The 16,121-nt window shown below is 48.7% G+C and overlaps 1 protein-coding gene across 5 annotated transcripts in view; it reads right to left on the bottom strand.

Moving 5' to 3' along the window:
* Nucleotides 1-16,121, bottom strand: part of XDH (xanthine dehydrogenase) — a 440,380-nt gene that overhangs the window by 167,431 nt on the left and 256,828 nt on the right. For 3 of the 5 annotated variants that reach the window (XM_063918955.1, XM_063918959.1, XM_063918954.1), the window contains exons 4-5: nucleotides 9,464-9,572; nucleotides 8,320-8,446 (exon numbers count right to left, since the gene is read on the bottom strand). In XM_063918955.1, coding sequence (XP_063775025.1) covers nucleotides 8,320-8,446; nucleotides 9,464-9,572 — 236 coding nt within the window. Of the gene's footprint in view, nucleotides 1-8,319; nucleotides 8,447-9,463; nucleotides 9,581-16,121 lie in introns of all 5 variants that reach the window. The other 2 variants (XM_063918956.1, XM_063918958.1) reach the window with 2 other exon arrangements.

The following is a 16,121-nucleotide window of genomic DNA, read 5'->3' as shown; positions in this document are numbered from 1 at the left end:
TCCAATCCTGAATGCCGAATCTGCGGCCCTCTAGAAGATGAGCACTCTATAACCACCACAGGAGAGACACCCTTGTCCTTGGATATTGGGTTATCCGCTGATGCATCTGAAGATGCGATCCGGACCATTTGTCCAGCAGATCCCACTGAAAAGTTCTTACGTGAAATCTGCCGAATGGAATTGCTTCGTAGGAAGCCACCATTTTTACCAGGACCCTTGTGCAATGATGCACTGTTTTTAGGAGGTTCCTGACTTGCTCGGATAACTCCCTGGCTTTCTCTTCCGGGAGAAACACCTTTTTCTGGACTGTGTCCAGAATCATCCCTAGGCACAGCAGACGTGTCGTCGGGATCAGCTGCGATTTTGGAATATTTAGAATCCACCCGTGCTGATTGTAGCAGTATCCGAGATAGTGCTACTCCGACCTCCAACTGTTCCCTGGACTATGCCCCTATCAGGAGATCGTCCAAGTAAGGGATAATTAAGACGCCTTTTCTTCGAAGAAGAATCATCATTTCGGCCATTACCTTGGTAAAGACCCCGGGGTGCCGTGGACAATCCAAACGGCAGCGTCTGAAACTGATAGTGACAGTTCTGCACCACGAACCTGAGGTACCCTTAGTGAGAAGGGCAAATTTGGGACATAGAGGTAAGCATCCCTGATGTCCCGGGACACTATATAGTCCCCTTCTTCCTGGTTCGTTATCACTGCTCTGAGTGACTTCATCTTAATTTGAACCTTTGTAAGTGTTCAAAAAAAAATTTTTAGAATAAGTCTCACCTAGCCTTCTGGCTTCAGTACCACAATATAGTGTGGAATAATACCCCTTTTCTGTAGTAGGAGGGGTAATTTAATTATCACCTGCTGGGAATACAGCTTGTGAATTTTTTCCCATACTACCTCCTTGTCGGAGGGAGACTTGGTAAAGCAGACTTCAGGAGCCTGCGAAGGGGAAACGTCTCGACATTCCCATCTGTACCCCCGGGATACTACTTGTAGGATCCAGGGGTCCTGTACGGTCTCAGCGCCATGCTGAGAACTTGTCAGACGCGGTGGAACGCTTCTGTTCCTGGGAATGGGCTGCCTGCTGCAGTCTTCTTCCCTTTCCTCTATCCCTGGGCAGATATGATCTTATAGGGACGAGAGGACTGAGGCTGAAAAGACGGTGTCTTTTTCTGCAGAGATGTGACTTAGGGTAAAAAACGGTGGATTTTCCAGCAGTTGCCGTGACCACCAGGTCCGATGGACCGACCCCAAACAAGTCCTCTTCCTTTATACGGCCATACTGTGCCGTTTGGAATCTGCATCACCTGACCACTGTCGTGTCCATAACATCTTCTGGCAGTTATGGACATCGCGTTTATTCATGATGCCAGAGTGCAAATATCCCTCTGTGCATCTCGCATATATAGAAATGCTCTATAGTCAATAAAATACTGTCCCTGTCAAGGGTATCAATATTTTTAGTCAGGGAATCCGACCAAGCCACCCTAGCTCTGCACATCCAGGCTGAGGCGATCGCTGGCCGCAGTATAACACCAGTATGTGTGTATATACTTTTTATTATATTTTCCAGCCTTGTCAGCTGGTCCTTGAGGACGGCCCTATCTATAGACGGTACCGCCACTTGTTTTGATAAGCGTGTGAGCGCCTTATCCACCTTAAGGGGTGTTTCCCAACGCGCCCTAACTTCTGGCGGGAAAGGGTATACCGCCCATAATTTTCTATCGGGGGGAACCCACGCATCATCACACACTTTATTTAATTTATCTGATTCAGGAAAAACTATGGTAGTTTTTTCACATCCCACATAATACCCTCTTTTGTGGTACTTGTAGTATCAGAAATACGTAACACCTCCTTCATTGCCTTTAACGTGTGGCCCTAATAAGGAATACGTTTGTTTATTCACCGTCGACACTGGATTCAGTGTCCCTGTCTGTGTCTGTGTCGACCGACTAAAGTAAACGGGCGTTTTAAAAAACCCTTGACGGTGTTTTTGAGACGTCTGGACCGTACTAATTGTTTGTCGGCCGTCTCATGTCGTCAACCGACTTTGCAGCGTGTTGACATTATCACGTAATTTCCTAAATAAGCCATCCATTCCGGTGTCGACTCCCTAGAGAGTGACATCACCATTACAGGCAATTGCTCCGCCTCCACGCCAATATCGTCCTCATACATGTCGACACACACGTACCGACACACAGCAGACACACAGGGAATGCTCTATACGAAGACAGGACCCACTAGCCCTTTGGGGAGACAGAGGGAGAGTCTGCCAGCACACACCAAAAAGCGCTATATATGACAGGGATAGCCTTATGATTAAGTGCTCCCTTATAGCTGCTTTTATATTAATATATATATATAGCCATTTATTTTGCCCCCCCTCTCTGTTATACCCTGTTTCTGTAGTGCAGTGCAGGGGAGAGACCTGGGAGCCTTCCTGACCAGCGGAGCTGTGACAGAAAATGGCGCCGTGTGCTGAGGAGATAGGCCCCGCCCCTTTTCCGGCGGGCTCGTCTCCCGCTATTTAGTACATTTAGGCAGGGGTAAATATCTCCATATAGCCTCTGGGGCTATATGTGAGGTATTTTTAGCCTTTTTAAAGGTTTTCATTTGCCTCCCAGGGCGCCCCCCCCCAGCGCCCTGCACCCTCAGTGACTGCCGTGTGAAGTGTGCTGAGAGGAAAATGGCGCACAGCTGCAGTGCTGTGCGCTACCTTAAGAAGACTGCAGGAGTCTTCAGCCGCCGATTCTGGACCTCTTCTTGCTTCAGCATCTGTGAGGGGGCCGGCGGCGTGGCTCCGGTGACCATCCAGGCTGTACCTGTGATCGTCCCTCTGGAGCTTCATGTCCAGTAGCCAAGAAGCCAATCCATCCTGCACGCAGGTGAGTTCACTTCTTCTCCCCTCTGTCCCTCGTTGCAGTGATCCTGTTGCCAGCAGGAATCACTGTAAAATAAAAAACCTAAGCTAAACTCTCTAAGCAGCTCTTTATGAGAGCCACCTAGAATTGCACCCTTCTCGGCCGGGCACAAAATCTAACTGGCTTGGAGGAGGGTCATAGGGGGAGGAGCCAGTGCACACCACCTGATCCTAAAGCTTTACTTTTTGTGCCCTGTCTCCTGCGGAGCCGCTATCCCCCATGGTCCTTTCAGGAACCCCAGCATCCACTAGGACGATAGAGAAATAATGTGGAGACGGAGCAGATTGCCTGTAATAGTGATGTCACCCCCTAGGGGGTCGACACCTGAGTGGATGAACTGTTGGAAGAAATTACGTGACAGTGTCAGCTCTGTATAAAAGACAGTGGTTGACATGAGACAGCCGGCTACTCAGCTTGTGCCTGTCCAGACGTCTCATAGGCCGTCAGGGGCTCTAAAGCGCCCGTTACCTCAGATGGCAGATATAGACGCCGACACGGATACTGACTCCAGTGTCGACGGTGAAGAGACAAATGTGACTTCCAGTAGGGCCACAAGTTACATGATTGAGGCAATGAAAAATCTTTTACACATTTCTGATAATACGAGTACCACCAAAAAGGGGTATTATGTTCGGTGAGGAAAAACTACCTGTAGTTTTCCTGAATCTGAGAAATCAAATGAGGTGTGTGATGATGCGTGGGTTTCCCCCGATAACAACTGATAATTTCTAAAATGTTATTGGCATTATATCCTTTCCCGCCAGAGGTTAGGGTGCGTTGGGAAACACCCCCTAGGGTGGATAAAGCGCTCACACGCTTGTAAGGGCTCTACCCTCGCCTGAGATGGCCGCCCTTAAGGATCCTGCTGATAGAAAGCAGGAGGGTATCCTAAAAGGTATTTACACACATACTGGTGTTATACTGCGACCAGCAATCGCCTCAGCCTGGATGTGCAGTGCTGGGTTGACGTGGTCGGATTCCCTGACTGAAAATATTGATACCCTAGATAGGGACAGTATATTTTTGCCTATAGAGCATTTAAAAGATGCATTTCTATATATGCGTGATGCACAGCGGAATATTTGCCGACTGGCATCAAGTCTAAGTGCGTTGTCCATTTCTACCAGTAGAGGGTTATGGACACGTCAGTGGTCAAGTGATGCGTATTCCAAACGGCATTTGGAAGTATTGCTTTATTAAGGGGAGAAGTTATTTGGGGTCGGTCTTTCAGACCTGGTGGCCACGGCAACAGCTGGGAAATCCACGTTTGTACCCCAGGTCGCCTCTCAACATGAGAAGACGCCGTATTATCAGGCGCAGTCTTTTCGTGGACAATCGGGCAAAAGGTTCCTCATTTCTGCCCCGTGACAGAGGGAGAGAAAAAAGGCTACAGAAATCAGCCAGTTCCCAGGAACAGAAACCCTCTCCCGCCTCTGCCAAGCCCTCAGTATACGCGGGGGCTTTACAAGCAGAATCAGGCACGGTGGGGGGCCCGTCTCAATGAATTTTAGCGCGCAGTGGGCTCACTCGCAAGTAGACCCCTGGATCCTTCAGGTGATATCTCAGGGGTACAAATTAGAATTCGAGACGTCTCCCCCTCGCCGTTTCCTAAAGTCGGCTTTACCGATGTCTCCTTCTGACAGGGAGACAGTTTTGGAAGCCATTCACAAGCTGTATTCCCAGCAGGTGATAATCAAGATACCCCTCCTGCAACAGGGAACGGGGTATTATTCCACACTGTTGTGGTACCGAAGCCGGACGGCTCGCTGAGACCGATTCTAAATCTAAAATCTTTGAACACTTACATACAGAGGTTCAAATTCAAGATTGAGTCACTCAGAGCAGTGATTGCGAACCTGGAAGAAGGGGACTACATGATGTCTCGGGACATCAAGGATGCTTACCTTCATGTCAAATTTACCCTTCTCACCAAGGGTACCTCAGGTTTATGGTACAGAACTGTCACTATCAGTTCAGACGCTGCCGTATGGATGGTCCACGGCACCCCAGGTCTTTACCAAGGTAATGGCCGAAATTATGATATTCCTTCGAAGGAAGGGAATTTTAGTTATCCCTCACTTGGACAATTCCCTGATAAGGGTAAGATCCAGGGAACAGTTGGAGGTCGGTGTAGCACTATCTCAGGTAGTGTTGCGGCAGCACGATTGGATTTTCAATATTCCAAAATCGCAGCTGATTCCGACGACGTGTCTTCTGTTCCTAGGGATGATCCTGGACACAGTCCAGAAAAAGGTGTTTCTCCCGGAGGAGAAAGCCAGGGAGTTATCCGAGCTAGTCAGCAACCTCCTAAAACCGAGCCAAGTCTCAGTGCATCAGTGCACAAGGGTTCTGGGTAAAATGGTGGCTTCCTACGAAGCAATCCCATTCGACAGATTCCACGCAAGAACCTTCCAGTGGTACCTGCTGGACAAATGGTCCGGGTCGCATCTTCAGATGCATCAGCGGATAACCCTGTCACCAAGGACAAGGGTGTCCCTCCTGTGGTGGTTGCAGAGTGCTCATCTTCCAGAGGGCCGCAGATTAGGCATTCATGACTGGGTCCTGGTGACCACGGATGCCAGCCTGCGAGGCTGGAGAGCAGTCACACAGGGAAGGAATATCCAGGGCTTATGGTCAAGCCTGGAGACATCACTTCACATAAATATCCTGAAGCTAAGGGACATTTACAATGCTCTAAGCTTAGCAAGACCTCTGCTTCAAGGTCAGCCAGTGTTGATCCAGTAGGACAACATCACGGCAGTCACCCACGTAAACAGACAGGGTGACACAAGAAGCAGGAGGGCAATGGCAGAAGCTGCAAGGATTCTTCGCTGGGCGGAAAATCATGTGATAGCACTGTCAGCAGTATTCATTCCGGGAGTGGACAACTGGGAAGCAGACTTCCTCAGCACGACCTCCACCCGGGAGAGTGGGGACTTCACCCAGAAGTCTTCCACATGATTATAAACCGTTGGGAAAAACTCGACAGGTATTGCGCCAGGTCAAGGGACCCTCAGGCAATAGCTGTAGACGCTCTGGTAACACCGTGGGTGTACCAGTCAGTGTATGTGTTCCCTCCTCTGCCTCTCATACCCAAGGTACTGAGATTGATAAGATGGAGAGGAGTAAGCACTATATTCGTGGCTCCGGATTGGCCAAGAAGGACTTGGTAACCGGAACTTCAAGAGATGCTCACGGAGGATCCGTGGCCTCTACCTCTAAGAAGGGACCTGCTCCAGCAAGGACCCTGTCTGTTCCAAGACTTACCGCGGCTGCGTTTGACGGCATGGCGGTTTTGAACGCCGGATCCTGAAGGAAAAAAGGCATTCCGGATGAAGTCATCCCTATCCTGATCAAAGCCAGGAAGGATGTAACCGCAAAACATTATCACCGCATTTGGCGAAAATATGTTGCGTGGTGCGAGGCCAGTAAGGCCCGACGGAGGAAATTCAACTGGGTCGATTCCTACATTTCCTGCAAACAGGAGTGTCTATGGGCCTGAAATTGGGGTCCATTAAGGTTCAAATTTCGGCCCTGTCAATTTTCTTCCAAAAAGAACTAGCTTCAGTCCCTGAAGTTCAGACGTTTGTAAAAGGGGTACTGCATATACAGCCTCCTTTTGTGCCTCCAGTGGCACTTTGGGATCTCAATGTAGTTTTTGGGTTCCAAAAGTCACATTGGTTTGAACCACTTAAATCTGTGGAGTTAAAATATCTCACATGGAAAGTGGTCATGCTGTTGGCCCTGGCCTGGGCCAGGCACGTGTCAGAATTGGCGGCTTTATCCTGTAAAAGCCCTTATCTGATTTTCCATTCGGACAGGGCGGAATTGAGGACTCGTCCTCAGTTTCTCCCAAAGGTGGTTTCAGCGTTTTCACCTGAACCAACCTATTGTGGTGCCTGCGGCTACTAGGGACTTGGAGGACTCCAAGTTGCTAGACGTTGTCAGGGCCCTGAAAATATATGTTTCCAGGATGGCTGGAGTCAGGAAAACTGACTCGCTGTTTATCCTGTATGCACCCAACAAGCTGGGTGCTCCTGCTTCTAAGCAGACTATTGCTCGTTGGATTTGTAGTACAATTCAGCTTGCACATTCTGTGGCAGGCCTGCCACAGCCAAAAATCTGTAAATGCCCACTCCACAAGGAAGGGGGCTCATCTTGGGCGGCTGCCCGAGGGGTCTCGGCTTTACAACTTTGCCGAGCAGCTACTTGGTCAGGAGCAAATACGTTTGTAAAATTCTACAAAATTGATACCCTGGCTGAGGAGGACCTGGAGTTCTCTCATTTGGTGCTGCAGAGTCATCCGCACTCTCCCGCCCGTTTGGGAGCTTTGGTATAATCCCCATGGTCCTTACGGAGTCCCCAGCATCCACTTAGGACGTTAAAGAAAATAAGAATTTACTTACCGATAATTCTATTTCTCGTAGTCCGTAGTGGATGCTGGGCGCCCATCCCAAGTGCGGATTGTCTGCAATACTGGTACATAGTTATTGTTACCAAAAAATCGGGTTATTGCTGTAGTGAGCCATCTTTTCTAGAGGCTCCTCTGTTATCATGCTGTTAACTGGGTTCAGATCACAAGTTGTACGGTGTGATTGGTGTGGCTGGTATGAGTCTTACCCGGGATTCAAAATCCTTCCTTATTGTGTACGCTCGTCCGGGCACAGTATCCTAACTGAGGCTTGGAGGAGGGTCATAGGGGGAGGAGCCAGTGCACACCAGATAGTCCTAAAGCTTTCTTTAGATGTGCCCAGTCTCCTGCGGAGCCTCATGGTCCTTACGGAGTCCCCAGCATCCACTACGGACTACGAGAAATAGAATTATCGGTAAGTAAATTCTTATTTTCACAGCTGGGTGTCCCCAAATGACAAATGAGGCCAATTTATAAAAGTTGAATGAATGGGATGGTATTGGGATCCCGGCAGTTGGAATGCCAGCGGTCAGAATACCAACAGCGGTACTGGTAGGTAAGTAGTCTAACCCTCCCATCTCCCCTCCCTACCCTTCCTTCCCGCAGTCTGATCCTAACCCCCCCTGCAGCCTAACTCTGACCATCCCCTGTGGTGCCCAACCCTCCCTCCTTGCAGCCTAACCATACCAGTCCCCCCTCAGTGCCTAACCCACTCTGGCACTGCCTAACCCTAACACTCCTCCCAAGGGGCCCGGCAATATGGACATATAACAACTCCCCTCTATATTTTGCTATGTTAGGCTGCTAGACCTAAAGCTACATTTTTAATCCTGCTCCTTGACCATCCCGCTCCAGCCACCTTGAAGAACAGGTCACTGCTCTCACAATCAGCTTCTCCTGAAATACCATGTGCTGCTGTGGATAGACGCTCTGATTGGCTACAGGTTGTTCGGTATGCACCATGTACAGTACTATACCTTGGAATGCATTTTCAATTTCCTCCATGCTGGGTTGGGGCGTATTGCGCAGCAAGGCGTAGAGAGACATAACAATTCCAGGTGTACAGAACCCGCACTGGGAGCCGTGGCTCTTCGCTATCCTCTCCTGCGATTAGAAATGGAAATTAAATGAGAATTTGACCTTGATAAATAGGGAACAAACTCATATACTTCATAGATAAATAATGGGAGCAATAACGCCACATGAGTCACCTCCTACCCTGAAATTATTTATAATACATACATTATCCTTCAGCTATAAATAAAGTGATAAATATTTCATATTACATAGGAGATAAATAATTTATTACTTGATGCTGACTGTGCCTGTCAGGCGAGAGTTTTTACTGATATATAATATGCTTTATATTGTAAAATCTATATAATAAAATCAACTGCTGATAAAAATTAGGTCATTGTGTAAGTGCATGTGCGTGTACGTCAGATCTAACGTGAAAGGAGCGGGCCTGGGGGGTCATTCCGAGTTGTTCGCTCGCTAGCTGCTTTTCGCAGCTTTGCACACGCTAAGCCGCCGCCTACTGGGAGTGAATCTTAGCTTATCAAAATTGCGAACGAAAGATTAGCAGAATTGCGAATAGACACTTCTTAGCAGTTTCTGAGTAGCTCCAGACTTACTCGGCATCTGCGATCAGTTCAGTGCTTGTCGTTCCTGGTTTGACGTCACAAACACACCCAGCGTTCGCCCAGACACTCCCGCGTTTTTCCCAGAAACGGTAGCGTTTTTTCGCACACACCCATAAAACGGCCAGTTTCCGCCCAGAAACACCCACTTCCTGTCAATCACATTACGATCACCAGAACGAAGAAAAAACCTCGTAATGCCGTGAGTAAAATTCCTAACTGCATAGCAAATTTACTTGGCGCAGTCGCACTGCGGACATTGCGCATGCACATTAGCGACTAATCGCTCCGTTGCGGAAAAAAAAATAACGAGCGAACAACTCGGAATGACCCCCACGAGTTTTAATTTAACAATGAAGAGCTCTCACCCTGCACTTTCCCTGGTTCCTGTGCGCTGCATATTCGTATTCAGCGTCCCAGATCCTTTCTGCCCAACCTTCCCTGGGTGCTAGGTCATTGAACTCTACTGGCAATGACTTACCTGTATGGGGTGTAGTCTTGTCTTTGTGCTTCCTATTCCTTCCACTGTGGTGACGGACGCAAGGTGCAGAGAGCAGACTGGCGCCAAGCAGGCATTTACGGAATAGTGTCTGTGAGCCTCAAGATTAGGAAAAACACAGGAGCAGCAAAATTTATCTACAGACACCTCTCTACTTCTCATACTACTCCTAATTTCTCTATCGTCCTAGTGGATGCTGGGGTTCCTGAAAGGACCATGGGGAATAGCGGCTCCGCAGGAGACAGGGCACAAAAAGTAAAGCTTTAGGATCAGGTGGTGTGCACTGGCTCCTCCCCCCATGACCCTCCTCCAAGCCTCAGTTAGATTTTTGTGCCCGGCCGAGAAGGGTGCAATCTAGGTGGCTCTCCTAAAGAGCTGCTTAGAAAAGTTTAGCTTAGGTTTTTTATTTTACAGTGAGTCCTGCTGGCAACAGGATCACTGCAACGAGGGACTTAGGGGAGAAGAAGTGAACTCACCTGCGTGCAGGATGGATTGGCTTCTTTGGCTACTGGACATTAGCTCCAGAGGGACGATCACAGGTACAGCCTGGATGGTCACCGGAGCCTCGCCGCCGGCCCCCTTGCAGATGCTGAAACGAGAAGAGGTCCAGAATCGGCGGCAGAAGACTCCTCAGTCTTCTTAAGGTAGCGCACAGCACTGCAGCTGTGCGCCATTTCCTCTCAGCACACTTCACACGGCAGTCACTGAGGGTGCAGGGCGCTGGGAGGGGGGCGCCCTGGGAGGCAAATGAAAACCTTTTTTTGGCTAAAAATACCTCACATATAGCCTCCGGGGGCTATATGGAGATATTTAACCCCTGCCAGAATCCATTAAAGAGCGGGAGACGAGCCCGCCGAAAAAGGGGCGGGGCCTATCTCCTCAGCACACAGCGCCATTTTCCCTCACAGAAAGGCTGGAGGGAAGGCTCCCAGGCTCTCCCCTGCACTGCACTACAGAAACAGGGTTAAAACAGAGAGGGGGGGCACTATTTTGGCGTTAGAAATATACAAAAGATGCTATAAGGGAAAACACTTATATAAGGTTGTCCCTATATAATTATAGCGTTTTTGGTGTGTGCTGGCAAACTCTCCCTCTGTCTCTCCAAAGGGCTAGTGGGTCCTGTCCTCTATCAGAGCATTCCCTGTGTGTGTGCTGTGTGTCGGTACGTGTGTGTCGACATGTATGAGGACGATGTTGGTGAGGAGGCGGAGCAATTGCCTGTAATGGTGATGTCACTCTCTAGGGAGTCGACACCGGAATGGATGGCTTATTTAGGGAATTACGTGATAATGTCAACACGCTGCAAGGTCGGTTGATGACATGAGACGGCCGACAAACAATTACTACCGGTCCAGACGTCTCAGAAACATCGTCAGGGGTTTTAAAACGCCCGTTTACTTTAGTCGGTCGACACAGACACGGACACGAACACTGAATCCAGTGTCGACGGTGAATAAACAAACGTATTCCTTATTAGGGCCACACGTTAAGGGCAATGAAGGAGGTGTTACATATTTCTGATACTACAAGTACCACAAAAGAGGGTATTATGTGGGATGTGAAAAAACTACCGTAGTTTTTCCTGAATCAGATAAATTAAATGAAGTGTGTGATGATGCGTGGGTTCCCCCCAATAGAAAATTATGGGCGGTATACCCTTTCCCGCCAGAAGTTAGGGCGCGTTGGGAAACACCCCTTAGGGTGGATAAGGCGCTCACACGCTTATCAAAACAAATGGCGGTACCGTCTATAGATAGGGCCGTCCTCAAGGAGCCAGCTGACAGGAGGCTGGAAAATATCATAAAAAGTATATACACACATACTGGTGTTATACTGCGACCAGCGATCGCCTCAGCCTGGATGTGCAGAGCTGGGGTGGCTTGGTCGGATTCCCTGACTAAAAATATTGATACCCTTGACAGGGACAGTATTTTATTGACTATAGAGCATTTAAAGGATGCATTTTCTATATATGCGAGATGCACAGAGGGATATTTGCACTCTGGCATCAAGAGTAAGTGCGATGTCCATATCTGCCAGGAGATGTTTATGGACACGACAGTGGTCAGGTGATGCAGATTCCAAACGGCACAAAGGTGTATTGCCGTATAAAGGAAGAGGAGTTATTTGGGGTCGGTCCATCGGACCTGGTGGCCACGGCAACCGCTGGAAAATCCACCGTTTTTACCCTAAGTCACATCTCTGCAGAAAAAGACACCGTCTTTTCAGCCTCAGTCCTTTCGTCCCTATAAGAGTCATATCTGCCCAGGGATAGAGGAAAGGGAAGAAGACTGCAGCAGGCAGCCCATTCCCAGGAACAGAAGCGTTCCACCGCTTCTGCCAAGCTCTCAGCATGACGCTGGGACCATACAGGACCCCTGGATCCTACATGTAGTATCCCAGGGGTACAGATTGGAATGTCGAGACGTTTCCCCTTCGCAGGCTCCTGAAGTCTGGTTTACCAAGGTCTCCCTCCGACAAGGAGGCAGTATGGGAAACAATTCACAAGCTGTATTCCCAGCAGGTGATAATCAAATTACCCCTCCTACAACAAGAAAAGGGGTATTATTCCACATTATATTGTGGTACTGAAGCCAGAAGGCTAGGTGAGACCTATTCTAAATCTAAAAAAATTTGAACACTTACAAAGGTTCAAATCAAGATGGAGTCACTCAGAGCAGTGATAACGAACCAGGAAGAAGGGGACTATATAGTGTCCCGAGACATCAGGGATGCTTACCTCCATGTCCAAAATTTGCCCTTCTCACTAAGGGTACCTCAGGTTCGTGGTACAGAACTGTCACTATCAGTTTCAGACGCTGCCGTTTGGATTGTCCACGGCACCCCGGGTCTTTACCAAGGTAATGGCCGAAATGATGACTCTTCTTCGAAGAAAAGGCGTCTTAATTATCCCTTACTTGGACGATCTCCTGATAAGGGCAAAGTCCAGGGAACAGTTGGAGGTCGGAGTAGCACTATCTCGGATACTGCTACAACAGCACGGGTGGATTCTAAATATTCCAAAATCGCAGCTGATCCCGACGACAAGTCTGCTGTGCCTAGGGATGATTCTGGACACAGTCCAGAAAAAGGTGTTTCTCCCGGAAGAGAAAGCCAGGGAGTTATCCGAGCTAGTCAGGAACCTCCTAAAATCAGTGCATCATTGCACAAGGGTCCTGGTAAAGATGGTGACTTCCTACGAAGCAATTCCATTCGGCAGATTTCACGCAAGAATTTTTCAGTGGGATCTGCTGGACAAATGGTCCGGATCGCATCTTCAGATGCATCAGCGGATAACCCTATATCCAAGGACAAGGGTGTCTCTCCTGTGGTGGTTACAGAGTGCTCATCTTCTAGAGGGCCGCAGATTCGGCATTCAGGATTGGATGCTGGTGACCACGGAGGCCAGCCCGAGAGGCTGGGGAGCAGTCACACAAGGAAAAAATTTCCAGGGAGTGTGATCAAGTCTGGAGACTTTTCTCCACATAAATATACTGGAGCTAAGGGTAAATTTATAATACTCTAAGCTTAGCAAGACCTCTGCTTCAAGGTCAGCCGGTATTGATCCAGTGGGAAAAACATCACGGCAGTCGCCCACGTAAATAGACAGGGCGGCACAAGAAGCAGGAGGGCAATGGCAAAAACTGCAAGGACTTTTCGCTGGGCGGAAAATCATGTGATAGCACTGTCAGCAGTGTTTCATTCCGGGAATGGAAACTGGGAAGCAGACTTCCTCAGCAGGCACGACCTCCACCCGGCAGAGTGGAAACTTCATCGGGAAGTTTTCCACATGATTGTAAACCGTTGGGAAATACCAAAGGTGGACATGATGGCGTCCCGTCTGAACAAAAAACGGGACAGGTATTGCGCCAGGTTAAGAGACCCTCAGGCAATAGCTGTGGACGTTCTGGTAACACCATGGATGTACCAGTCGGTGTATGTGTTCCATCCTCTGCTTCTCATACCTAAGGTACTGAGACTTATAAGACGTAGAGGAGTAAGAACTATACTCATGGCTCCGGATTGGCCAAGAAGGACTTGGTACCCGGAACTTCAAGAGATGCTCACAGAGGACTTATGGCCTCTGCCGCTAAGAAGGGACTTGTTTCAGCAAGTACCATGTCTGTTCCAAGACTTACCGCAGCTGCGTTTGACGGCATGGCGGTGGAACGCCGGATCCTAAGGGAAAAAGGCATTCCGGAAGAGGTCATTCCTACCCTGGTCAAAGCCAGAAAGGAGGTGACCGCACAACATTATCACCACATGTGGCAAAAATATGTTGCGTGGTGTGAGGCCAGAAAGGCCCCACGAAGAAATTTCAACTCGGTCGATTCCTGCATTTCCTGCAAACAGGAGTGTCTATGGGCCTCAAATTGGGGTCCATTAAGGTTCAAATTTCGGCCCTGTCGATTTTCTTCCAGAAAGAAGTGGCTTCAGTTCCTGAAGTCCAGAAGTTTGTCAAGGGAGTATTGCATATACAACCCCCTTTTGTGCCTCCAGTGGCACTGTGGGATCTCAACGTAGTTCTGGGATTCCTCAAATCACATTGGTTTAAAACCAGTCAAATCTGTGGATTTGAAGCATCTCACATGAAAAGTGACCATGTTCTTGGCCCTGGCCTGGACCAGGCGAGTGTCAAATTGGTGTTTTTTTTCTCAAAAAAGCCCATATCTGGTTGTCCATTTGGACAGGGCAGAGCTGCGGACTCGTCCCCAGTTCTCTCCCTAAGGTGGTGTCAGTGTTTCACCTGAACCAGCTTATTTTGGTGCCTTGCGCCTACTAGGGACTTGGAGGACTCCAGGTTGCTAGATGTTGTCAGGGCCCTGTAAATATAGGTTCCAGGACGGCTGGAGTCAGGAAAACTGACTTGCTGTTATCCTGTATGCACCCAACAAACTGGGTGCTCTTGCTTCTAAGCAGACTATTGCTAGTTGGATGTGTAATACAATTCAGCTTGCACATTCTGTGGCAGGCCTGCCACAGCCAAAATATGTAAATGCCCATTCCACAAGGAAGGTGGGCTTATCTTGGGCGGCTGCCCGAGGGGTCTCGGCTTTAAAACTTTGCCGAGCGGCTATTTAGTCAGGGGCAAACACGTTGGTAAAATCCTACAAGTTTGATACCCTGGCTAAGGAGGACCTGGAGTTCTCTCATTCGGTGCTGCAGAGTCATCCGCACTCTCCCGCCCGTTTGGGAGCTTTGGTATTATCCCCATGGTCCTTTCAGGAACCCCAGCATCCACTAGGACGATAGAGAAAATAAGAATTTACTTACCGATAATTCTATTTCTCGGAGTCCGTAGTGGATGCTGGGCGCCCATCCCAAGTGCGGATTATCTGCAATACTTGTACATAGTTACAAAAATCGGGTTATTATTGTTGTGAGCCATCTTTTCAGAGGCTCCGCTGTTATCATACTGTTAACTGGGTTCAGATCACAGGTTGTACAGTGTGATTGGTGTGGCTGGTATGAGTCTTACCCGGGATTCAAAATCCTTCCTTATTGTGTACGCTCGTCCGGGCACAGTATCCTAACTGAGGCTTGGAGGAGGGTCATGGGGGGAGGAGCCAGTGCACACCACCTGATCCTAAAGCTTTACTTTTTGTGCCCTGTCTCCTGCGGAGCCGCTATTCCCCATGGTCCTTTCAGGAACCCCAGCATCCACTACGGACTCCGAGAAATAGAATTATCGGTAAGTAAATTCTTATTATCCTAATTTCCCCAAAAAATAAACTGAAGAAGAGATAAAGGGCCTGACTCAGAGATGTATGTAAATGCATTTTCTGCTACGGATGTGTATGCAGCGGTGGTGCGAAAAAATTGTAATGTCGCAGCCGCCTGGATTTGTACTGAGATGTCCACCGGCGGCTTTGCTAACCCCAGCGGCTGCATACACAGATGCAGCGGTGGCCGCAGTTCAGTCGATAATCGAAAACCCAGCGTAGCCCCCCTACACAGAGGGAAAGCACCACCGGCATTCCTATCCTGGTCTGTTTACAGCTAATGTGGAGCCGCAACCAGCATCAGTCTATGACAGGCTACAGGGAAACCAATAGCGTGGGGGTCTCCTGTTATAGTGGGGCTCAGCCCCAGCCTGTTCACGGGGCTGAGATTGCTAGGGTAATCGTGCCCCCAAAAATATGTGTACGCCCTATCTCCTGAAACCCAGCACTGTGCTGATACCACCGGGGCACCCCTGGGTGAACTCTGTAGTAATAATAACAGTAAAATAGTAAACAGTATTGTAATATGTGGCATTACAAGTCCCAGACCACACTGACAGTCATGTTGGTGCTTGAAGAACTATAAATGACAGCATGCCCTCATGGGTCGTGTTGTGTTGCTTTTGTAAAGTACTGAGGACAAAAACCCCACACAGTCACCGTGTTTGACATAAGGACTCAACCAATCCCTGGTTGTGTTACTTATAGCGCACACAGGGGGAAATGTATGAAGCAGTGAAAACAGCAGAGAAGTAATCCAGTGGAGAATTTGGCCATGGCAACCAAACAGCTGTGAGGTAACATTTATCAAGTGCATTCATAAAATTCTAAGTAGCATATGATTGGTTGCCATGGGCAACTTCTCCACTGGTTTTCTTCTCTGTTCACTGCTTCATACATCTCTCGTCTCCTTTTCT

Source organism: Pseudophryne corroboree, chromosome 4, assembly GCF_028390025.1.
Source record: "Pseudophryne corroboree isolate aPseCor3 chromosome 4, aPseCor3.hap2, whole genome shotgun sequence".
Classification (NCBI taxonomy): Eukaryota; Metazoa; Chordata; class Amphibia; order Anura; family Myobatrachidae; genus Pseudophryne; species Pseudophryne corroboree.
The sequence above is the reverse complement of the archived record's forward strand: the minus strand, read 5'-3'. Positions and strand labels throughout refer to the sequence as shown.